This window comes from Suillus paluster, assembly GCF_016628075.1.
Source record: "Suillus paluster strain FC165 chromosome Unknown EDB91scaffold_19, whole genome shotgun sequence".
In the NCBI taxonomy this organism is placed as follows: Eukaryota; Fungi; Basidiomycota; class Agaricomycetes; order Boletales; family Suillaceae; genus Suillus; species Suillus paluster.
Window position 1 is genome coordinate 307509 of NW_024537579.1, and position 25241 is coordinate 332749.

General features: G+C 46.6%; 6 protein-coding genes across 6 annotated transcripts; 2 read left to right on the forward strand and 4 right to left on the reverse strand.

Annotated features, from left to right (window-relative positions):
* Window positions 1-2387: 2387 nt before the first annotated feature.
* Window positions 2388-2821, reverse strand: EDB91DRAFT_1081207 (uncharacterized protein; the record flags this gene model as incomplete). The annotated part of the gene is made up of 2 exons (XM_041315351.1): window positions 2388-2629; window positions 2761-2821. 2 exons carry the CDS (start codon window positions 2819-2821, stop codon window positions 2388-2390), a joined length of 303 nt encoding a protein of 100 aa, XP_041178341.1.
* Window positions 2822-3455: 634 nt separating this feature from the next.
* On the forward strand, window positions 3456-4232 carry EDB91DRAFT_1081208 (uncharacterized protein; the record flags this gene model as incomplete). Its single annotated transcript, XM_041315352.1, has 3 exons — window positions 3456-3586; window positions 3613-3663; window positions 3758-4232. The coding sequence occupies 3 exons, from the start codon at window positions 3456-3458 to the stop codon at window positions 4230-4232; spliced, it is 657 nt and encodes a 218-aa protein (XP_041178342.1).
* A 10051-nt stretch (window positions 4233-14283) lies between these two features.
* EDB91DRAFT_1081209 (uncharacterized protein) lies at window positions 14284-14736 on the forward strand (the record flags this gene model as incomplete). Its single annotated transcript, XM_041315353.1, has 1 exon — window positions 14284-14736. One exon carries the CDS (start codon window positions 14284-14286, stop codon window positions 14734-14736), a length of 453 nt encoding a protein of 150 aa, XP_041178343.1.
* A 114-nt stretch (window positions 14737-14850) lies between these two features.
* On the reverse strand, window positions 14851-15147 carry EDB91DRAFT_1051521 (uncharacterized protein; the record flags this gene model as incomplete). The annotated part of the gene is made up of 1 exon (XM_041313615.1): window positions 14851-15147. A coding segment is annotated over one exon (297 nt), but the record flags the coding sequence as incomplete, so codon positions are not given.
* A 115-nt stretch (window positions 15148-15262) lies between these two features.
* EDB91DRAFT_1236771 (uncharacterized protein) lies at window positions 15263-16759 on the reverse strand (the record flags this gene model as incomplete). Its single annotated transcript, XM_041321502.1, has 5 exons — window positions 15263-15565; window positions 15893-16072; window positions 16157-16297; window positions 16404-16563; window positions 16617-16759. The coding sequence occupies 5 exons, from the start codon at window positions 16757-16759 to the stop codon at window positions 15263-15265; spliced, it is 927 nt and encodes a 308-aa protein (XP_041178345.1).
* A 163-nt stretch (window positions 16760-16922) lies between these two features.
* EDB91DRAFT_1051456 (uncharacterized protein) lies at window positions 16923-17741 on the reverse strand (the record flags this gene model as incomplete). Its single annotated transcript, XM_041313606.1, has 4 exons — window positions 16923-17063; window positions 17097-17372; window positions 17421-17654; window positions 17706-17741. The coding sequence occupies 4 exons, from the start codon at window positions 17739-17741 to the stop codon at window positions 16923-16925; spliced, it is 687 nt and encodes a 228-aa protein (XP_041178346.1).
* Window positions 17742-25241: the final 7500 nt, after the last annotated feature.

Below are 25241 nucleotides of genomic sequence, written 5' to 3' on the forward strand. Positions count from 1 at the left end.
CACCATGACCGTGTAGTCAGTACAATGCACAGATCATCAACAATCAAATACTGACAACTGAGTACAGTGAAGGAGGACAGAGCAAGAGCTCCTTTGCATGAAATTACAGACAGTGGAAGGAGAGATGAAAGATGGTTCTTGAGATTTGATATCATTATGTAGGTACAGAGCTGATGGTACAGAATGTAGTCTGCTTGGACATGGGAATTTGTGTGATGGTTTACTTTTGAGTTGAACTCATTTGAGATAAGAAACCATGTACCAACTGCATCAATAAAGCAGCTCGGCAAATAGAAGTCATCATCTAATATGATACTCTTATTTGAAAGTAGTCTTGGAGCACTAGTGGAACCTTATAGCACACCTAGTCCCCACTCTATTGCACAACTCACAAGTTTTGAACAATTTCTGGAACTCCTCTTTGCTGATTCCACCGCTAGTAAATGAGCTAAGCCTAGAAAACAAAATATCTTGTTTTTGACAAGACCATGTCTGCAAGATAGCTGGGGGTTTACATTCTGTGACTTAGTCAGTACTACATTCAATCTATGTAGTAGAGTAAGGCCAACCTCTGTGTCAATATACATGAGTGCTTTGTGACCATAGCTGAAAATATCTGTCAATTTTTACTGAATGATTGTCAGGGTCAGAAAGATGTATGACATCCAGCAAAAAACAAACCTTCATATGTGCAACTATCTGTAGCACATCTAGTGATCCAAACCCAAGTTCCTGTTGTCACATTCCACCAAGGATATACAATTGACTCAACATAGGTTTGTTGAGTTTCATCAGCACAAAGACAGCAAGGATATTTGAGATGGCGCTTTTTTCTATAGTTCTCAAACTGATCTGGAGGAATCATGTTATTCTGGTTGTCAGCAGGCCTGTATCACATCAAGTCCTAGGTAAGATATTTGAATACACACATAATCAAGATATCATATCAATCCCAATCAATCATTGTTTTTGACTTTGCATCATAGTGCAGGAGGGAAAAAGTCCATAGCATAGCTTGCTTGGCTAACCTCTAAATGTTGTCTTCATTGTGCAGGGGTGCAGTTATAACTGATGAAGATGAAAGGTGAAGAAGGTTGATCCATGGATATTGGCCAATGCAGCACTGGCATGATTCTGGGTGTTTATATGCTAAAATGGTAGTGGTATTCATTGCTTGGTGAGTCTCTGGCCTGTTTCATAATCAGTGCTCAGCCATCAAGTTTATTCTGTCGAAAGGTTAGCAGTTTGTCAGTGCTCACTAAGTGCTGAGCCACAAGCCAATACTAATGAGCCAACTAACACTATTAAAGTTGGCAGATGCCAATGACATCACAGTCCTCCAGTGGCAAGCCTAGTTGAGGAGTGTTTGCCATCCACATGAATTTGCAGGCCTCCAGTTGGAACACAGATTATTCTGGATCATGATGAAGTCCAAATGATGTGTGATGCACCACAAAATTATTGAGCTCAAGAGTAGACATGAAAATATTTTGGCAACAAGACCTAGTGCAAATCAAACTGCATGCAACACTCCTGTTATTCAATGGGTCAACATAGTTCGAGTCAGCCCTGGTGGACTTGCCTAGTGGATTCAGTAGACCAACTCAGTGGCTAGTGGGGATGCTGGTTATACTTATGCAGCAAACATGGACAAAAACTTGCAGAATAGCTTTACTGATACTATCAGTAATTGCACTGACATGGGCCTTTGAAAGTGAAATGTATAGGGCTCCAGCAAAATCCAGTTTGAGCTCATTCATGTACCCATGTATGCTGTGCTGATGGCCCTGACTATGAGAAGGTGCCTACAGGATTCTTCAACAAAAAAGCACACTAATATTCAAAGTTGCAGAAGGCAACATCCAGACAGTGGTATATAATAACAAATGGCGCTGAGTTGGTATCTACATTGGTTACAGTATAGCATCCCTCAATGGCAGCATATGAATGACAAAAGTCGTATATGTGCATAGATGGTTGTACCATTTTCACAACATTCCAAGATATCTTAAAGCTGATCCTGCTTTTTCATTGACTGGTAAGCTTCAGCAAGACTGTAAATGCGGTCACATGCGTATTTTGTTTTAACAGTGATGGTACTGATGCTGATCGCACTCACCAGCTTGTCAGCTTGCCTCATTCCATATCCCTAATGCAATCAGCAGGTGAATAAAAGTTCGTGCAAGGAAAATATATGTGACGCTGCACCTTCTGTTACTTGAGAGTATGAATGTTTTCTTCATCTTTGTTGTCAGGCTGTACTTGTGCCTTCCTTTTCCCTTTCACCTTCCTCCTTGTCTTCACGCGCTCCTCCTTCATATGAGCTTTGTAAATACCAGTGTGAAACATGTATGCAGCACCCTCTGGCATCCCTGATTTTCTCCTCATCAAATTGAATACTGAAATGTGCTGCTGTCACCAGATAAAGTATGCCACGATCCTTCAGGCTTATCCGCATACTGCAGAAACTCCATAGCTGGGTAGCGGGCATGGATGCTTGCAAGGACATTGTCAATACCTTGCAGTGGTTGGTCATTGTCTGATTCTTTGTCATTCTCCATGTAGAGTGCATATGTCCTCTTGAGTGGCTGAGGGACCTTGGCCTTGTTTCTCGAAAGGTGCGCTGTTACTATAAGACAACATGTCATTGATAGCAGGTGAGATGTGCACATGATTATGGATGATGGGCAATATGTGCTTGGTGGGCACGCACTGAAGTGATGACGCAGTTCATTCCTTCTGTGTCTTTCTGTCATATACCTGATCCGACCGCTCCGATACTGAATATCCTGCTCCACTCTCCGACCATCCTCCACTCCATCTGTCATCCGCTCCGTCCAATCACAGTCATTGTTCTGCTCCTACGCTTCTGCTCAACCGCCCAACCGGTCCCCTTCCATAATGCCTCCATTCAACTGGAACCGCTTTCCCCTTTTAGATATATACTTTCCCCTTTGGTACATAGATCCTTACTTCCGGATCACCGGTAATTCCTCTTACCGCTCGATCACTGATCTGACGTGTACATATTGATATCCGCTCCGACTTATGTCTTCACCTGTGTAAGTACTTACAAATTATATCCTTGGTACATAGCTTTACAACATAGTTATCCTGATCACTGCCTCATACTTAGAAGTATATAACATATCCTGTACTTAGATATTTTCCCCAGTCTTAATATTACTTCTCTTCCCGCAGTTACTACTTGTGAGAATTCACTGCACCTTTAGCTGAATATGTGCCCTGAATTTGGAGTAGGACCAATGTTGTACAATGATAGGACAAGAGGACCACTTTGATCTGCTTGAGGGTTGGGGAAGTAACAACTACTAGTGGCAGAACAATAAGTAGGTGGGCAGATGAGGCAGAAGAAGTAAGTTGGAGGCTGATAGGATTAAGGGGATTGGAGGTAAGAGTTTTTGGACAGACAGGTAATTGACCCTCTATCAAAGATGGATGAGATGGAGAAGAAAAATAGAAGGGGGATCTCACAAGGTGCATGGTGGAAGGAAAATCTTCCTCTCCCAGATGGTATGACTGAGCCGCATTCAATATTTGTGAAATTTGGACTTGTATATGATTTGTGACTGTATGTAGGCAAGTTTAAAGATGGAGAAGAGCTGAGGGAATTCATGGGATGGATATGACAAATACTATGTGGTAAGTGATCAATATACAAGAGTATGAGGCATGTGACGACTGTGTGAAGCGTGTGATAACCTTTCATGTCAGTACCAACATGTCCAAATTGTAGGAAGATCTTCGCAAAGGACAGCAGCGTCACTCGCCATCTCAGCCAACCCCGAACATCCTGTCATAGCTCCATCTGGGACATTGTCAACAACTTGCAGTTCACAGAAGTAGAACTGCCGTCATGTCACACCTCACTTCAAGCTGATGCAGGGGTTCCGACTACTGATATGTACAATTCAGACGATCAGGAACATGCCAACTTCAATGGCGACTTTAATTTCATCAAGGATGGCTTTGGAGCGGCTGAAGGGTCATTGGAGGAGCAGTACAAGAGTGCCAGGATGTGTTACTCTAAGGATGGACTGACCTTTTTAGATCTATTCAACGCTGATAAATTTGCTGAGTGCAGGAAGGCATCCAAGGAAGAGTGGGAAATTGGTGATTTCCTTCTGTGTTCACCCCTTAGCATGGCAGCGATTGATGTGTTTTTGAAGCTTCCTCTGGTAAGTACTGGTCTTTGCACTCTGCATCATTGAGAGTAGTTTACCTCCTGTTTAGGTCCAAAAATTACACCTTTCATTCCAGCAATGCTAGAGAATTGCGAAGCTGTGCAGAGATGCTTCCCAGTGGACCAAGCTGGAAGTGTCAAGTCATCCCCTCCATCTATGTTATTTGTGGTGATTGAGCACCTTATGGTGCGAGTTATTTGTGTTATGATGTTGCTTCCTCTATTGGACTCTCACTTAGCGTGTGATGTGAATTCCTTACTTACTTTGGTAGTGTTTACACTTGTTTACATAGACTCGCCCATAGGTAGCAAGTCCTGTGTTGGTTGCTCTTTAGCAACTGACACTGGACTATAGGTATAGTACACTCATTAGTTTACACAACACAATAGCAACTGACACTGGACTATAGTCCTGTTCACTCTCATTAGCTCACTTTTGGCTTGCTTCACTTGGTTATTCTAACAGGTTATGAGCCCTGCGCTTTAAGGACCTCAAGTCATTCATTCCTCATCCAACTACTGCTCCACTCCTTCCCTAGTGTATTCCATCGCATTCTACGCCCCAGGAAACCCTTATCTTTGTGTCTGAGCACCATTTGGACTGTTGGAACACCCATTGTGTTGCTTTTGAGCAGTTCAACCAAGTGGCTTTGTTGAAATTTTCCATAGCCCCTTTTGGTCATCTACCCCCTGTTGCTCCCTGTCCTATCCATTGCTTTCCTGAACGTCCTGCATCATCCTAGACCGTCCTACTTGCCACCCAATCCCTTGCTATGTCACCCATAACTATCACTCAACTCAGCTCTTCCAACTATCTTATCTGGAGATCAGAGATGGAGTCTTACCTGCGCTCCAAGGGCTTGTGGCTGCTTGTCAGTGGCTCTGAGAAGCGTCCTGCAGACTCACAGCCTGAGGCACAGGCTGTATGGGACCTTAAGGCTGACCAAGCTGCTGGGGAACTCTATCTGGCTTGCCCAGTGGAGACGAGGTCACAGATTGATGCCATTGAAGATCATCCTGTGCTCATCTGGTCTACCCTTGCCTCCCTGTACTCTAGACAGCGTCGTAGCAGGAGGAACAAGACCAAGAAGCTCTCCAGGAAGACTCAGAGTCTCACAGTCCCCACTGCATCGCCCTCTCCCACTTCCTTTCCTATTCCTATCAACTCTACTATCATTGAGTTTGCTGGCACTGCTTGTCTTCGCTCTTTTGACCCTTCAAGCACTATCTGTCCCCTTCAACTTGATGCTACTGTCGACTGGAATGCAAACACAGGTGCCACATCCCACATGACCCCCCATCGTCACTGGCTTCGCAATTACACTCCCAATCGCATCCCTATCAAGCTAGCTGACAACACCTTTGTCTACTCTGCTGGTGTTGGCACTGTGGTCTTTAACCCAGTCATTGATGGCAAGAGCGTTAGACCTGTCGAGTTTTCAAGAGTCTTGCATGTCCCTGACCTTCGCAACAACCTGCTCTCTGTCCTCTACCTCACTCGCCACAGTGGCTTCCATGTCACCATTGACTCCACCAAGATGTCATTTCAGTGTCCTGCAGGCACCACATTGTTTGTTGCACCCATCAGCAGCAGCAATGCAGCATTCTTAGATGGCTCCACTGTCCCTCTCTCTGAATATGCCTCTGCAGCGACCACTCTACCTCTGGACTTGGACCTATGGCACAGGAGACTCGCCCACCATCACTTAGCAGGTGTCAAGAAGCTAATTGATCATGACATGGTCACTGGACTCAAGCTAGATTCAAAGAAGATGCCAGATCCCATCTGTGAGCCATGCTTAGCTGGCAAGATGCATGCAAACCCATTCCCCTCATCTCAATGGCGTGCTACCCGACCTCTGGAGCTTGTCCACACCGATGTCCATAAGGTCCCCTACCCCAGCTTCTCTGGCTATCGCTATTGGGTCACGTTCATCGATGACTTCTCTCAATTTCGCTTTGTGCTCCCTATTAAAGCTAAGTCTGATCTCTTTGAGGCTTTCAAGACATTCAAGGCCTATGCTGAGAACCAGTCAGAGCGAAAGCTAAAGATCCTCAGAGATGACAAGGGAGGGGAGTACATGAGCAATGCCTTCATTGAATTCACCACCCAGTGCGGCATTGAGAGGCAGCACACAGTTCGTGCTAGACCACAGCAGAATGGGGTTGCTGAGAGAGCTAACAGAGTCCTCTCTGAGCGACTCACTGCTATGCTGGATGAGTCTGGGCTTCCCAAGGCCTTCTGGGGCGAATGCCTTGCTGCTCTGGTCCATGTCTGGAACAGATGCCCTACTGAAGCTGTAGACAGCGCTACACCCTATGAGCTGTGGCATGGTAATAAGCCTGATGTCTCACATCTTCGAGTTTGGGGATGCACTGCCTATGTGCACGTCCAGAGGGACAAGAGAGATGGACTTGGCTCCCACATGGAAAAGTTGTTAGAATAACCAAGTGAAGCAAGCCACAAGTGAGCTAATGAGAGTGAACAGGACTATAGTCCAGTGTCAGTTGCTATTGTGTTGTGTAAACTAATGAGTGTACTATACCTATAGTCCAGTGTCAGTTGCTGAAGAGCAACCAACACAGGACTTGCTACCTATGGGCGAGTCTATGTAAACAAGTGTAAACACTGCCTAAGTAAGTAATGGATTTCACATCACATGCTAAGTGAGAGTCCGATAGAGGAAGCAACATCATAACACAAATAACTCGCACCATGAGATGCTCAATCACCACAACTAACACTCCCCCCTGATTGTGCACCTCTACACATCTCAGCTCCCCCTCAAGCTACTCAGTCCCATCATCTGGCAGAACAACTGCACCTTGGGTCGAGCCAATGCCTTGGTCAGGATGTCAGCTGGCTGGTCAGCAGTGGGCACAAACACTGGCGCAATAATCTCCTTGTGCACCACATCTCGAAGCCAATACCAGCTGAGATCAAGCTGCTTCATCCGACCATGGTGCTCTGGGTGCTTGGCCACAGAGATGGCGCTCTGGTTGTCGATCCTAAGGACAGAGGGTGCAGAGGCAGGGAAGCCCATCTCAAACAAGAGATTTCGCATCCAGCGGATCTCCTTGCCTGCCTCAACTGCAGCCATGTACTCAGCTTCAGTGGTGGACAAGGCCACAATGCTTTGAAGCTTCGACGACCAGGAGACAGCACCAAGGCCAATCTTGACCAGGTAGCCACCAGTGGAGCGACCAGTGTCTTTGCATCCACCATGATCAGCATCAGAGAATGTGGAGAAGAGTTCGATGGAATTGGGATCAGGAGCATAGGTGATGGAGTAGTCTGCAGTGCCTTTCAGATAGCGGAGCAGGTGCTTGACAGCTTGCCAATGGGCAGGGCCAGGGTTGGAGTTGAATCGAGCAAGGCAGCCAACAGTGTAGGCAATGTCTGGGCGAGTGGTGGTGGCAAGATACATCAGAGCACCCACAGCTTCAAGGTAAGGAGTGGATCGCATGTCCTGAGTCTCATCAGCAGTCTGGGGACACTGAGCACGAGTGAGTCGAAGATTGGGCTGCATGGGAGTGGAGACAGGCTTGCAATCAGCCATGCTGAAGCGATCAAGGATGTCAAGGCAGTACTGGCGCTGGGAGATGGTGATGGAGTGCTTGGAGCGATCCCTGTCAATCTTGATGCCTAGAAGCTGGGTGGTAGGGCCCAAGTCTCGAAGCTTGAAGTGCTGAGACAAGTCCTTGATGATCTGATCAATTGCAGAAGCAGATTTTGATGCAAAGGTCATGTCATCAACAAAGACAGGCAAGATGATCCTGACTTCACCCTTGACATAGATATAGATGCTGGCATCAGAGTAGGACTGGGTGAATCCAATAGACTCCAGAACAGAGCGCATTTTCTTGTTCCAGCGATTGCCACCTTGCTTGGTTCCATAGATGCTCTTCTGAAGAAGGCAGACCATCTTCTTGGGATCACCTTCAGCAAAGCCTTCAGGCTGTTCCATGTAGACGTCACAGTCCATCTCCCCATTGAGATAGGCATGTGAGATGTCGATGGAGCGAAGGTGGAGGTCATGGATGGCAGCCATAGCAAGGACAACGCGAATGGTGGGCATACGCACAGTTGGAGCAAATATTTCGACATAGTCAAAGCCAGGACGCTGGTTGTAGCCCTTGGCAACAAGTCTGCCCTTGTAGCGCTCAATAGAGCCATCAGCATTGCGCTTCACCTTGAATATCCACTTGGAGCCAATGACCTTGATTCCAGCTGGTCTAGGTACGAGTTTCCAAGTCCCATTGCTGCGATGAGCATTGAGTTCCTCAAGAGCTGCTTGATTCCACTGCTCTGCATCAAGTCGAGTCAATGCCTCCCTATAAGACAATGGCTCGGTGGAAGAGCTGGTAGACAAGGCAAGCTCAAATCCTTGAGCAAAGTCAGCATCCTCAGTCTCATCATCAACAACATCAGTCAGCTGAGCTGGAGAGAGCTTCCACCAGTCTCTGGGAGGTTGCCTGTTGCGTCGAGGGAGTCTGGCACCAATGCCTATGGGAGATGGTGGTCTAGGAGGTGGATTGGGACGAGCTGCAGGAGGAGGAGTGACTGGATCAGGAACAGGGACGACAGGAGGGACATCAGGAACTGCTGGAGGGACCACATCTCCCCCTTGATCCAGTGACTCATCAGAACTGGACTCATCATAGTCAGAGTCAGAGTCAGAGTCAGAGTCATCTGAATGAGGAGGATAGTAATAGGAGGGCGCTGCTGGGGGCTCAGAGGTAGTCTTCGACTGTCTGGGAGGATGGGGAGCGTCGACAGGAGGTGCTGGAGCGATGGGAGCTGGAATGGATGGACTGGATGGGCGCTTGGACAGAGGGAAGTATCTTTCATCAAAGTCAGCCCTTTCACAGATGATTGTCTTCTTGGAGGTGGGGTTGTAGAACTTCCAGCCCTTGTAGCCAGCAGGGTAGCCAATGAAGACGCACTTTTCCATGTGGGAGCCAAGTCCATCTCTCTTGTCCCTCTGGACGTGCACATAGGCTGTGCATCCCCAAACTCGAAGATGTGAGACATCAGGCTTGTTACCATGCCACAGCTCATAGGGTGTAGCGCTGTCTACAGCTTCGGTAGGGCATCTGTTCCAGACATGGACCAGAGCAGCAAGACACTCGCCCCAGAAGGCCTTGGGAAGCCCAGACTCGTCCAGCATAGCAGTGAGTCGCTCAGAGAGGACTCTGTTAGCTCTCTCAGCAACCCCATTCTGCTGTGGTCTAGCACGAACTGTGTGCTGCCTCTCAATGCCACACTGGGTGGTGAATTCAATGAAGGCATTGCTCATGTACTCCCCTCCCTTGTCATCTCTGAGGATCTTGAGCTTTCGCTCTGACTGGTTCTCAGCATAGGCCTTGAATGTCTTGAAAGCCTCAAAGACATCAGACTTGGCTTTAATAGGGAGCACAAAGCGAAATCGAGAGAAGTCGTCGATGAACGTGACCCAATAGCGATAGCCAGAGAAGCTGGGGTAGGGGACCTTATGGACATCGGTGTGGACAAGCTCCAGAGGTCGAGTAGCACGCCATTGAGATGAGGGGAATGGGTTTGCATGCATCTTGCCAGCTAAGCATGGCTCACAGATGGGATCTGGCATTTTCTTTGAATCTAGCTTGAGTCCAGTGACCATGTCATGATCAATAAGCTTCTTGACACCTGCTAAGTGATGGTGGGCGAGTCTCCTGTGCCATAGGTCCAAGTCCAGAGGTAGAGTGGTCGCTGCAGAGGCATATTCAGAGAGAGGGACGGTGGAGCCATCTAAGAATGCTGCATTGCTGCTGCTGATGGGTGCAACAAACAATGTGGTGCCTGCAGGACGCTGAAATGACATCTTGGTGGAGTCAATGGTGACATGGAAGCCACTGTGGCCAAGTGAGGTAGAGGACAGAGAGCAGGTTGTTGCGAAGGTCAGGGACATGCAAGACTTTTGAAAACTCGACAGGTCTAACGCTCTTGCCATCAATGACTGGGTTGAAGACCACAGTGCCAACACCAGCAGAGTAGACAAAGGTGTTGTCAGCTAGCTTGATAGGGATGCGATTGGGAGTGTAATTGCGAAGCCAGTGACGATGAGGGGTCATGTGGGATGTGGCACCTGTGTCTGCATTCCAGTCGACAGTAGCATCAAGTTGAAGGGGACAGATGGTGCTTGAAGGGTCAAAAGAGCGAAGACAAGCAGTGCCAGCAAACTCAATGATAGTAGAGTTGATAGGAATAGGAAAGGAAGTGGGAGAGGGCGATACAGTGGGGCCTGTGAGACTCTGAGTCTTCCTGGAGAGCTTCTTGGTCTTGTTCCTCCTGCTACGACGCTGTCTAGAGTACAGGGAGGCAAGGGTAGACCAGATAAGCACAGGATGATCTTCAATAGCATCAATCTGGGACCTCATCTCCAATGGGCAAGCCAGATAGAGTTCCCCAGCAGCTTGGTCAGCCTTAAGGTCCCATAGAGCCTGTGCCTCAGGCTGTGAGTCTGCAGGACGCTTCTCAGAGCCACTGACAAGCAGCCACAAGCCCTTGGAGCGCAGGTAAGACTCCATCTCTGATCTCCAGATAAGATAGTTGGAAGAGCTGAGTTGAGTAATAGTCATGGGCGACATAGCAAGGGATTGGGTGGCAAGTAGGACGGTCTAGGATGATGCAGGACGTTCAGGAAAGCAATGGATAGGACAGGGAGCAACAGGGGGTAGATGACCAAAAGGGGCTATGGAAAATTTCAACAAAGCCACTTGGTTGAACTACTCAAAAGCAACACAATGGGTGTTCCAACAGTCCAAATGGTGCTCAGACACAAAGATAAGGGTTTCCTGGGGCGTAGAATGCGATGGAATACACAAGGGAAGGAGTGGAGCAGTAGTTGGATGAGGAATGAATGACTTGAGGTCCTTAAAGTGCAGGGCTCATAACCTGTTAGAATAACCAAGTGAACCAAGCCACAAGTGAGCTGATGAGAGTTAACAGGACTATAGTCCAGTGTCAGTTGCTATTGTGTTGTATAAACTAATGAGTGTACTATACCTATAGTCCAGTGTCAGTTGCTGAAGAGCAACCAACACAGGACTTGCTACCTATGGGCGAGTCTATGTAAACAAGTGTAAACACTGCCTAAGTAAGTAAGGAATTCACATCACATGCTAAGTGAGAGTCCAATAGAGGAAGCAACATCATAACACAAATAACTCGCACCATAAGGTGCTCAATCACCAACAAACTAACAGGTCATTGGCTCCAAGTGGATATTCAAGGTGAAGCGCAATGCTGATGGCTCCATTGAGCGCTACAAGGGCAGACTTGTTGCCAAGGGCTACAACCAGCGTCCGGGCTTTGACTATGTCGAATATTTGCTCCAACTGTGCGTATGCCCACCATTCGTGTTGTCCTTGCTATGGCTGCCATCCATGACCTCCACCTTCGCTCCATCGACATCTCGCATGCCTACCTCAATGGGGAGATGGACTGTGACGTCTACATGGAACAACCTGAAGGCTTTGCTGAAGGTGATCCAAAGAAGATGGTCTGCCTTCTTCAGAAGAGCATCTATGGAACCAAGCAAGGTGGCAATCGCTGGAACAAGAAAATGCGCTCTGTTCTCGGAGTCCATTGGATTCACCCAGTCCTACTCTGATGCCAGCATCTATATCTATGTCAAGGGTGAAGTCAGGATCATCTTGCCTGTCTTTGTTGATGACATGACCTTTGCATCGAAGTCCGCTTCTGCAATTGATCAGATCATCAAGGACTTGTCTCAGCACTTCAAGCTTCGAGACTTAGGCCCTACCACCCAGCTTCTAGGCATCAAGATTGACAGGGATCGCTCCAAGCACTCCATCACCATCTCCCAGCAGCCAGTACTGCCTTGACATCCTTGATCGCTTCAGCATGGCTGATTGCAAGCCTGTCTCCACTCCCATGCAGCCCAATCTTCGACTCACTCGTGCTCAGTGTCCCCAGACTGCTGATGAGACTCAGGACATGCGATCCACTCCTTACCTTGAAGCTGTGGGTGCTCTGATGTATCTTGCCACCACCACCAGACCAGACATTGCCTACGCTGTTGGCTGCTTTAGCTCGATTCAACTCCAACCCTGGCCCTGCCCATTGGCAAGCTGTCAAGCACCTGCTTCGCTATCTGAAGGGCACTGCAGACTACTCCATCACCTATGCTCCTGATCCCAATTCCATCGAACTCTTCTCCACATTCTCTGATGCTGATCATGGTGGATGCAAAGACACTGGTCGCTCCACTGGTGGCTACCTGGTCAAGATTGGCCTTGGTGCTGTCTCCTGGTCGTCGAAGCTTCAAAGCATTGTGGCCTTGTCCACCACTGAAGCTGAGTACATGGCTGCAGTTGAGGCAGGCAAGGAGATCCGCTGGATGCGAAATCTCTTGTTTGAGATGGGCTTCCCTGCCACTGCACCCTCTGTCCTTAGGATCGACAACCAGAGCGCCATCTCTGTGGCCAAGCACCCAGAGCACCATGGTCGGATGAAGCAGCTTGATCTCAGCTGGTATTGGCTTCGAGATGTGGTGCACAAGGAGATTATTGCACCAGTGTTTGTGCCCACTGCTGACCAGCCAGCTGACATCCTGACCAAGGCATTGGCTCGACCCAAGGTGCAGTTGTTCTGCCAGATGATGGGACTGAGTAGCTTGAGGGGGAGCTGAGATGTGTAGAGGTGCACAATCAGGGGGGAGTGTTAGTTGTGGTGATTGAGCACCTTATGGTGCGAGTTATTTGTGTTATGATGTTGCTTCCTCTATCGGACTCTCACTTAGCATGTGATGTGAATCCATTACTTACTTAGGCAGTGTTTACACTTGTTTACATAGACTCGCCCATAGGTAGCAAGTCCTGTGTTGGTTGCTCTTCAGCAACTGACACTGGACTATAGGTATAGTACACTCATTAGTTTATACAACACAATAGCAACTGACACTGGACTATAGTCCTGTTCACTCTCATTAGCTCACTTGTGGCTTGGTTCACTTGGTTATTCTAACAAGTCATTGGGTGCGATGTTCTTTCTAAATGGGAGGACGAGAGGAACGATGGTTGCTGCTGAGGCAAGGCATGGGAGAATGTGGTAAGAGACAAATTCAGGGGGAAATGAAGATGCGGATTCCTTTAGTGTCCTACCCATCCAAGTCACTGAGTAGTGGATAGGAACATTTGAAAATTAACACGTACCGTAGTAATGATGCCTTGTCAGATTCAATACTTCAGGTGAATCTGTCCAATCCAGCGCAGACCTTGACCAGCCAATTATGTACGAAAAATTCTACCATACCAATGTCTAGTAGGTTCTTGGGTGACATTTGTCATTTTGCATTAGGGTTAAGTAGCTTTTTGAAGGACAGAAAGACGGACAAGGGTATGGTACCTCTGGAAGAGACTTGAGGTGGTGGATGGAGGCTGAGCAGGCAACCTGGCTCAGAATGTCAGTAAGGCCTTTGACACGTTCGCGTGCATTATATCACACCTGAGGTGCAAGATTGTAATCACTTCGGGTGTCTCTGGCGGAGTCTAAATCTGTCATTCACTACTTAAGCATTGAAACCTTGTTCCTTACTTCTGATCTTTTGTCACTCATGTGTTAGCGATAACGATGCGACAATAGTCAAGGTGTGAAATTATCGTGTTCCGTAGTAAGTAGTGTCTTGTTGTTAAAGTCATTCTGACCTGAAGCTTGAAGAACAGGCGTGATCATGACGTGTTCTTGGGAGTCAGACTCATTATGGTTATACTAGTGTTATTATGAAAAGTGTTTCTTTGTAGGTGATCGTCATTGTCCCTCATGATCAGGTCCTTGAAGCATGCTTCCCACTGGTGCTAACTTTAGAGTCCAGCTCACTGGCATTTGCCTATCAGACTTCAGTGCCTGCACCCAATTTCGGGAACATCTGACTGACCGAGTCATTCACTATATAAGCTCGAATGATGACTAGTTTTGTCTCTTTTCTTCCCTCATCTAATTCGGGACATACAGTCCGGTTTCCCCACCCACTGTTACATCATTCTATATATCAATTTCACTGTACTATAGTTGTAATACTGTATCTACAAATATCATGCTCCTTGTGCCTGACATCATAGAGGTACCTGGTGATGGGACCGACACCCCTGCTGCACGACCAGTAGGGCCTCTGCCTTCTCCTGCATCATCCCTAGATCCCTCTATCTTTGACACTCCCTTTAAATTTGGTAGTTCCACAATGTTGCCCTACACAACTCATACACAATGCCGGCTCGAAACTCTCAATGCCATGGGCTATGAGATGAAAGGTCATGTTGTTGGCCCGATGCCAGCTGGGGAATTTCTCCAGGAGTTCCTGCCAACTTCACAGATACCCAATTATGACACTTTGACCTTCACTTCAGCCTTCACTCCTGGCGTATTCAGCAGCACACTCTCTGCTGTTGATGAGCAGCATGCTTATGAACCATTCGTGAGTCTGTCCATTGCCATGCAAAATTGCATATTTTTCAATGGTGACCTTGTCCCCATTCACAGCAATGACTGAAGACGTTTGAAATACAGCATTGTTTAACTTTGTGTCTGGCTGGAGCATGCTCGAGTGTGTTGATGTCCATGGCACAGGCGAGGTCTTTGATGAAGTTGGAACTGTTGCCATGCCTCAAAAATTCATTAGAATTAAGAACGGACATGTTGCGACAAACTCACCTGGATGATTCTCGTGCACTGTGGGAACACCCAAGCATTGCTCTGGGTGATTGGCAATATAGTTGAGGGCACCTGAAGCAGTGTGCACCCACTGCTTGCTTTTTGACTCCATCCAAAAACCCCCAGTAGTGACATGCTTATCATTATATGCAAACACATTGCATGAGTCGCGACTCAGAGCTTGATGGTTGCTATGAACACAGCTGAGTTGGAAGACATGGTTGAAGGACTCAAAGTGTTCAGTTGAGAACGAGATAGGTGGCCTAAACCTTCAGATACAGGCCGGAATATGGAGTAAAAAATGAAATTTTGATTTGGTGAGGATAATGCTAGGTGCACACTGAACTGAGATATTGAGGAAATCGTCAATAGTGCATGTAAGACGAGCCTGGTATCGCAAAAATGGGTTGGGGAAGGTAGCATACCAGATATTTGTCGACATCATCAATTCTCATATGCCACAGCAAGACCACCAGCTGTCCAATGACGGTCCATCCATTCAGGACAGTAGATGGAACAAGATCATATATAAGAAAAGGCATGAGCTGAGTGAGACTCTTGAAGTGTTTGCCGATCAGGCTAACACTGTACCAACAGATATACTCTGTGCCAAGAGTGGGTGAATTAAGGCCGTCTTTGTTGATATTGTCCAATCTGGTTTGGAATATCTTGACAAGGTGCACTTGTTAGAATAACCAAGTGAAGCAAGCCACAAGTGAGCTAATGAGAGTGAACAGGACTATAGTCCAGTGTCAGTTGCTATTGTGTTGTGTAAACTAATGAGTGTACTATACCTATAGTCCAGTGTCAGTTGCTGAAGAGCAACCAACACAGGACTTGCTACCTATGGGCGAGTCTATGTAAACAAGTGTAAACACTGCCTAAGTAAGTAAGGAATTCACATCACATGCTAAGTGAGAGTCCAATAGAGGAAGCAACATCATAACACAAATAACTCGCACCATAAGGTGCTCAATCACCACAACTAACAGCACTTTGTCGAGGATCCAGAAAGTCTGACCCCAAAAGTACTTCACGACACCAAGGAGAATGGTATGGAGAATCTCTGTTGGCGTGTCTTGATGGATGTTGAGGCCTGTCATGCTAAGCAAAGGGTTGATATGATCTTCCACAGAGAGACCTCCCAGCATTTCCTTGAACTCCCTCTCCAATGTCTGTCAGACTTCTCATTCATTGGTTGCTGGTTTCCCAGGTTCTCATTTCTGCAGACACTTCCTGAGTTCCAGGAGGTGGTTCACAATTGATGTGGAGGTAGTGTCACGGGTGCCAGTCGACAAGACAGCATTCTGGACATTTGTAGTCCCACCAGACAACTTCAAAAGCTCAATCTGCTCGAGAATCTGCTGAATTGTTTCTTCTGGTTGATGAAGCTCTCCAATCTGATGCACCGCTTCAAAAAATTGATCACCAGCAAATACAAAGGTTTGTCTCAAATAGTTTAAGATACCCTCCATCAGACTATTTCATAGACATCGTCCCTCCTACTTTGCATGTGCGACAGAAGTAATTGCAGTGTAAAGTGCCGTTGCTACACTCTTCCACCTGCATGGGGTTATCTCCAGCTTCGAATAGACCATAAGGGATTAGCATCACCTCATCTCTGTATTTGCAGTCATACACAACAATGCCCTCATCCACGGCAGCCCTGACGGACACATCAACATGACAAATTGACTGAAGAAATTGAAAGAAACAAACCTGATTGACTCTTTGCCGCCTTTGATGATCTCCATGGGTGAAGCATGCGGCAAGGATGACACAAAACGAACACAGAATTCCTTTTCAAGCATCTCATGCAGTATGGAGGCATTAGACATGTACACTGTGTGATTTTGTTCCATTGCTTCAACACATTCCCAGAGACATTGTCCATGAAGATTATGAGGGGAACGGTGAGGATGAGTCAACCATTTGACTTTTCGTGCAGGGGGTTGGGCATTTCTGCAGCAAAGGACTGTGATGTCGCTAGAAACCTATGAGTAGTCACCTAAACAAAAGTAGAAGTTACCTACATGTAAACCTGCACAAATGCACATTGGTCTGCAAGTCTATGTAGGTCCGCTTAAATGATGAAACTTCCAATATGATGCGCTCAGGATCTACTGCAAAGCCTGCCCGGGAAGGGATAAGATGTTGGAATTTAGACTCAGATGGTGATTGTACCTCTGTCCATACAACTGGATGTCCCAATGCAAGGACCTGCAATGATAATCGCTCAGCATTGTGACTAGAAATATTGCCTTGAAAGAAATGTGTAGCAATAAAAAATCTGGTTGTCGACTGAAGCAGCTCATTCTGGAAGTAGATGTTGTTGTTGATGCAAACAGATGGGACAAGTAGTTCTTCAGGAAGCTCATGCAGCATCTTCGATCCATGGTGCACTTGAGACATATTCCCTCTCCCATCTTCAGGATAGTCATGCATGCAGAAGCAAGTGAGAGGATTGGAATAGTCCTGGTGAGGCAGATCAATCAGGGTCAACACTAAAGCAAATGCATGTACCTTAGTGATTGCAGAGTCGATTGAGTTTATATAAAAGATGTTACTGGAAGATGCTGTAACCTTGCAAGTTGGATTTCCGATGCAACTATGGACATGATCTTGAGCTTTGCGAAGTGCATACAAGGTAGGCACATTTTGAGTGCCCATTTCATGTGCCCAACTAAGCACAGCTTTTTTCTGTGCCTCTGAAAATCGTAGGTGCATTGAACCAAAGAGGAGGTCTGTGATAAAGGTCTAGCAGGGTTCTGTAAATTCATTGGTAGATAAAAATGAAATGAAACATACCGCTTTCGATGGCCATGGGTATGTGGAATCATCCATGCATAGTTGATTGTTGATGCGATCCTCTGCAGCACGATTAGTCATTTCTCACATGACATATGCACTATCTACATCATACCACACGTCCACCTGCAATGAAAATACTGAAGAATATCACTGTAAGTCTGTTACTGGCATAAAAAGAATACATACCTTGGGGATCAAGGGGAATTGACTGCTGACAACCTGTCCTGGCCATGGTATGTTTCAGAGCACATGAAGCAAAGGCCAGAGTTAAAAAAACAGGTGACATGCTGCAAACATGTTTGATTGGGCTTGATTGATCACAGGGGCCTTCAAGCTTCAATGACCATCATCCATGGGAATATTACCTTATCTTCAATCAACACGACTTGGAACACAATTGAACAACTCTTACCACATGGACACATGTCTGTTGTCACCAGTATCATCCATGCCTCGCCTCTCCCAGCCAATGAAGGCATTAGCTTCATGCCTATTTCTCTCTCCATATCTTTCCAAGGAAGTACAGCGCAGTCAGCACTGTTGAATTTTAGTACCATTGTAAGTACTCTTTTTATTCAAATTCCTTGACACCCTTCACCCTGTCTACTAGCCACTACAGGTCACAATTCAACTACCACGTGAATTTGGAGGGCAGGTGATGCCCGTAATTTGCCATATTTCCTGGATAGAATTGGTTTCAAATGTCAAGTCGCAGTCTTTCCCACAGCTCATGGTAAGTCTCAAAGGGTGCATAGCACTGACACACATTGAACCTTACATTCATGTAGATACCCTTCTTGCCACTTCCGCTGTCTTTCAATCCCTTGTGTGAGGCCAGCTGGTCTGTGCTCACCAGGCAGGTAGAAAGTTGGCTGGTTGACACCATTTGGGATGTTAGAGCGCCTGAGTGGGCTTGGGGCTGTAACCCATTCTGGATGGCATTCATTACACTTCAGGGCCTCCCGGCACCTATTATGAGAAAGATGATTGGCAATGACATTATGTTAGAATAACCAAGTGAACCAAGCCACAAGTGAGCTAATGAGAGTGAACAGGACTATAGTCCAGTGTCAGTTGCTAATATATTGTGTAAACTATGAAGTGACTTTACCTAGAGTCCAGTGTCAGTTGCTGAGGAACAACTGACCACTAGACTCACTACCTACAGTCGACGATATGTAAACATATGTAAACACAGCTTAATAAGGTAAGTAAGTAAAGTCTGGCAATACAGACAAGTCTGGAGCAATAGGTTATGATATAAGGCAAATAACTCGCACCATAAGGTGTTCAATCACCACAACTAACAGTTACTACTTGTGAGAATTCTCAGTAGGACCTTGCCTCCTCTGGACACAAGTCTCAACTTGTTGTCACCTCCGACCCTCCGCTCTGACTTAGAGCCGTGCTCTAAGTCTTCTCTTTACTTCTCCACATTATCCTCTGCCTTCTCCACTCCTATCAAGTATTCCCCCTGCTCCTCTCCACCCTCCCCATTATCCTCCATCTTCTCTGCTCCACTCCTAGTTGGTCCGCCACTAGTAGCTCTTACCCCCCAACCCTCAAAGTGGACCTAAGCGGACCACTTGTTCTATCGTTGGACAACATCAGACCCGCTCCAAATTCGGGGCACATACTCAGCTAAGGGTGCAGTGCAAGAGCTGAAGCCAAGCCCCGACCCCTCTGCTTCCTGAGTCGGCACGGTACCTAACATTTAAGATCTGATCATGAAGGAAAGAGAATTCCTTGTGCGACTTCAGCACTGGCATACGAACTTCCAAAGTAGTCAGATAAGTTCCGTAATGTGTGTCTGCCCAGGGCCAGAAGCCCTCTCATAATCCTGTACAGACCGACTGATAAAAAGGCAAATTAGGGTGACCCGAAGAGATAAGCAAAGATTCAAACACATCAACATGAATCAGAGTAGAAACTTGGAACTAATCAGAATGAGTGGTGATAGTGTGCAAAACCTGTTCGTTTTCATATTCCCTTTGAGGCGGACGCAGTCAGGGTTGTGCAGTTTCGATCCAAACAGCAGTATGACTGAAAACAGGTGAGTTCTCTCCCCACACCATCCATCGCCTAAACCGCTCCCCCTTAGTGATACACTCATTGAGTTCCTCTTGCCAATGGACACTCTGCTCACCTATGCACCCCTTTACAATTTCCCCTGTTGCAGACATAGTAGTAGAGACACTCTCTCACCTCTTTTTCACATTGACCTCTGTTCCATTTATGGCAGAGTTCACCAAACCTAGAGTTTCCGCTGGGCCATTTAGATCCACCTTGAGACCTTCCAGCTCGTTTGGATGCACCAGCTCCTGACTTAGAGAGCTGGTTGATGGCAACCATCCCAAAGGATGAGAGGTGACTAGCTTGGAACCCCTTGAAGCGCCTGAAGCTGTCGAAATGCAAGAACTTCTGCTGTTCAATGAGGAGACAAATGGCTCAATCAAAGTTGAGAACTCGCTTGTGGGCTGAGTAATGGATAGTCCCAAAAATGTCTGACATGAACTTGCAAAATTCCCTGAGTTCTCACTCCCTCCAGGGCATAATGAAAACAAGGGCTTCGCTCCAGAGATCAGGGGCAATACTCCAATCTCCAAAGGTTTTGACACTTTGAGTACTTGCCAGTTGGGATAGAGTGAGTTCAAATCCACTCCCAAGTACTTGGGTTTGCTTGGAATCAATGGTGGTTGAGTAATGACCTGAGAAGACTTTGTCAAGGTCAAGTGCTCACCCTTCGAGGAGTAGGAGCCATTGCAATGATGGTAGGCTTGGACATCCCGGGGTAGTTGTGACTTTGGTGTGATAGAACTTTGGGTCTTCCAACCATTCCTCATAACACTCAAGGGTGAGTTTGAGACTCTTGCCTGGTGACAGTGTCGGAACTTGTCAGGATTGAGCCAGGGGTAGAGGTTGAATTGGTCGCTGGATTCCTTTCTTCTCTTCCTCTGCTGCACGAACTCCTCTCCAGATTCAATGTCTGAGTTCTCATCATCCTCTGTCTCTGTTGAACTGACAATCCCTCTTCAAACACTCCACTGAGATCTTGACCCCTTTTCAGAGATTTTGTCACCATGTTCCAAATGTATCTTTCCAAGTTGTTGGGTGTTCTCCTCAATTTCATCATCTCTTCATGTTAGTTGTGGTGATTGAGCACCTTATGGTGCGAGTTATTTGTGTTATGATGTTGCTTCCTCTATTGGACTCTCACTTAGCATGTGATGTGAATTCCTTACTTACTTAGGCAGTGTTTACACTTGTTTACATAGACTCGCCCATAGGTAGCAAGTCCTGTGTTGGTTGCTCTTCAGCAACTGACACTGGACTATAGGTATAGTACACTCATTAGTTTACACAACACAATAGCAACTGACACTGGACTATAGTCCTGTTCACTCTCATTAGCTCACTTGTGGCTTGCTTCACTTGGTTATTCTAACACTTCATGCATTGTCAAGGAGTTCAAGATAGTGATTGAATCCTGATTTAAAGGTTGGACTATCTTCATTCTCGGCGGCAACTGCAAGTTCTCAATGAATCCAGAGAATTGCCTCTCCCTTGGAAATTTGTTGCTTTCAGTAGTTAACAACAGATTTGATACATTGTTCAATGACTTCTGAATTAAAGGATTGAGATCTGTTGGAATGGTGGTCGCTTCCTGGCAAGGAGCAATGAGTTTGCGATGATTCTCCAGCATTATCAGTCATTGGTGAGAAACTGGTTTCGATGATATGATTAGTAGTTGAAATGCTAAACACTGACACAATGACAAGCAGATGAGAAGAGCCGCTACTAAAACTGGCACTAGCGATGTACCTGACACAACAATGAGCAGATGAGAAGGGTGACATTTCCAAGGGAAGACTTAACATCAAATTACATATCAGACTTCAGGTCTGCCTCCACAATAAGCTCAAAAATAAATCTAAAAATAATCATTATTTGCTGATGTGACAAATGTGTTTACAAATTATGAATATGGTGAAGATATGTACTCGTGGGGCCCTCTGAGTACCCCACTAAAAGGTCCACTGGGGTGGAATACCACTCATAAAAGTTTTGGGTATCTCCATTGCTGAGAGTCTCAACCAAGGAACTTGAGAAAATAGGGGTGTTTGATTGAGATGGTGAGAACTATATATTGAATCACGATTTGAACAAAGCAGATAAAAGTTGCGCTGCAATTGTGCAACATACGAGTATTTACTGTGTCTGATAAGTAACTCTCCCTGTGCATATCATGGGTTTCATCGATAGACATTGGCACAATGATAAACATCCTACCAAGTGGTCAGTAAACCTTAAATTCAAAGATGCAACTACAAACCAAGCACGGTACTTCAAAGTCCTTGTGAGTGTCAATAAATGCCCAAGCACTGCTTGAATTGTCTTTGTACCAAATGTCATGTTAGAATAACCAAGTGAAGCAAGCCACAAGTGAGCTAATGAGAGTGAACAGGACTATAGTCCAGTGTCAGTTGCTATTGTGTTGTGTAAACTAATGAGTGTACTATACCTATAGTCCAGTGTCAGTTGCTGAAGAGCAACCAACACAGGACTTGCTACCTATGGACGAGTCTATGTAAACAAGTGTAAACACTGCCTAAGTAAGTAATGGATTTCACATCACATGCTAAGTGAGAGTCCAATAGAGGAAGCAACATCATAACACAAATAACTCGCACCATAAGGTGCTCAATCACCACAACTAACATGTCATTGTACCAATTACGAGGGAGCCGCATGATTGTGATAGAATTGTTAGAGGTGCATTTTGCCTCCATGGAGCGGGGGAGCAAAGTATTGTTAGAATAACCAAGTGAAGCAAGCCACAAGTGAGCTAATGAGAGTGAACAGGACTATAGTCCAGTGTCAGTTGCTATTGTGTTGTATAAACTAATGAGTGTACTATACCTATAGTCCAGTGTCAGTTGCTGAAGAGCAACCAACACAGGACTTGCTACCTATGGGCGAGTCTATGTAAACAAGTGTAAACACTGCCTAAGTAAGTAAGGAATTCACATCACATGCTAAGTGAGAGTCCAATAGAGGAAGCAACATCATAACACAAATAACTCGCTGTTAGAATAACCAAGTGAACCAAGCCACAAGTGAGCTAATGAGAGTGAACAGGACTATAGTCCAGTGTCAGTTGCTATTGTGTTGTATAAACTAATGAGTGTACTATACCTATAGTCCAGTGTCAGTTGCTAAAGAGCAACCAACACAGGACTTGCTACCTATGGGCGAGTCTATGTAAACAAGTGTAAACACTGCCTAAGTAAGTAAGGAATTCACATCACATGCTAAGTGAGAGTCCAATAGAGGAAGCAACATCATAACACAAATAACTCGCACCATAAGGTGCTCAATCACCACAACTAACACTCCCCCCTGATTGTGCACCTCTACACATCTCAGCTCCCCCTCAACATACTCAGTCCCATCATCTGGCAGAACAACTGCACCTTGGGTCGAGCCAATGCCTTGGTCAAGATGTCAGCTGGCTGGTCAGCAGTGGGCACAAACACTGGTGCAATAATCTCCTTGTGCACCACATCTCGAAGCCAATACCAGCTGAGATCAAGCTGCTTCATCCGACCATGGTGCTCTGGGTGCTTGGCCACAGAGATGGCGCTCTGGTTGTCGATCCTAAGGACAGAGGGTGCAGTGGCAGGGAAGCCCATCTCAAACAAGAGATTTCGCATCCAGCGGATCTCCTTGCCTGCCTCAACTGCAGCCATGTACTCAGCTTCAGTGGTGGACAAGGCCACAATGCTTTGAAGCTTCGACGACCAGGAGACAGCACCAAGGCCAATCTTGACCAGGTAGCCACCAGTGGAGCGACCAGTGTCTTTGCATCCACCATGATCAGCATCAGAGAATGTGGAGAAGAGTTCGATGGAATTGGGATCAGGAGCATAGGTGATGGAGTAGTCTGCAGTGCCTTTCAGATAGCGGAGCAGGTGCTTGACAGCTTGCCAATGGGCAGGGCCAGGGTTGGAGTTGAATCGAGCAAGGCAGCCAACAGTGTAGGCAATGTCTGGGCGAGTGGTGGTGGCAAGATACATCAGAGCACCCACAGCTTCAAGGTAAGGAGTGGATCGCATGTCCTGAGTCTCATCAGCAGTCTGGGGACACTGAGCACGAGTGAGTCGAAGATTGGGCTGCATGGGAGTGGAGACAGGCTTGCAATCAGCCATGCTGAAGCGATCAAGGATGTCAAGGCAGTACTGGCTGCTGGGAGATGGTGATGGAGTGCTTGGAGCGATCCCTGTCAATCTTGATGCCTAGAAGCTGGGTGGTAGGGCCCAAGTCTCGAAGCTTGAAGTGCTGAGACAAGTCCTTGATGATCTGATCAATTGCAGAAGCAGATTTCGATGCAAAGGTCATGTCATCAACAAAGACAGGCAAGATGATCCTGACTTCACCCTTGACATAGATATAGATGCTGGCATCAGAGTAGGACTGGGTGAATCCAATAGACTCCAGAACAGAGCGCATTTTCTTGTTCCAGCGATTGCCACCTTGCTTGGTGCCATAGATGCTCTTCTGCAACAAGCAGACCATCTTCTTTGGATCACCTTCAGCAAAGCCTTCAGGTTGTTCCATGTAGACGTCACAGTCCATCTCCCCATTGAGATAGGCATGTGAGATGTCGATGGAGCGAAGGTGGAGGTCATGGATGGCAGCCATAGCAAGGACAACACGAATGGTGGGCATACGCACAGTGGGAGCAAATATTTCGACATAGTCAAATCCAGGACGCTGGTTGTAGCCCTTGGCAACAAGTCTGCCCTTGTAGCGCTCAATAGAGCCATCAGCATTGCGCTTCACCTTGAATATCCACTTGGAGCCAATGACCTTGATCCCAGCTGGTCTAGGGACAAGTTTCCAAGTTCCATTGCTTCGATGAGCATTGAGTTCCTCAAGAGCTGCTTGGTTCCACTGCTCTGAATCAACTCGAGTCAATGCCTCCCTATAAGACAATGGCTCGGTGGAAGAGCTGGTAGACAAGGCAAGCTCAAATCCTTGAGCAAAGTCAGCATCCTCAGTCTCATCATCAACAACATCAGTCAGCTGAGCTGGAGAGAGCTTCCACCAGTCTCTGGGAGGTTGCCTATTGCGTCGAGGGAGTCTGGCACCAATGCCTATGGGAGATGGTGGTCTAGGAGGTGGATTGGGACGAGCTGCAGGAGGAGGAGTGACTGGATCAGGAACAGGGACGACAGGAGGGACATCAGGAACTGCTGGAGGGACCACATCTCCCCCTTGATCCAGTGACTCATCAGAACTGGACTCATCATAGTCAGAGTCAGAATCAGAGTCAGAGTCATCTGAATGAGGAGGATAGTAATAGGAGGGCGCTGCTGGGGGCTCAGAGGTAGTCTTCGACTGTCTGGGAGGATGGGGAGCGTCGACAGGAGGTGCTGGAGCGATGGGGGCTGGAATGGATGGACTGGATGGGCGCTTGGACAGAGGGAAGTATCTTTCATCAAAGTCAGCCCTTTCACAGATGATTGTCTT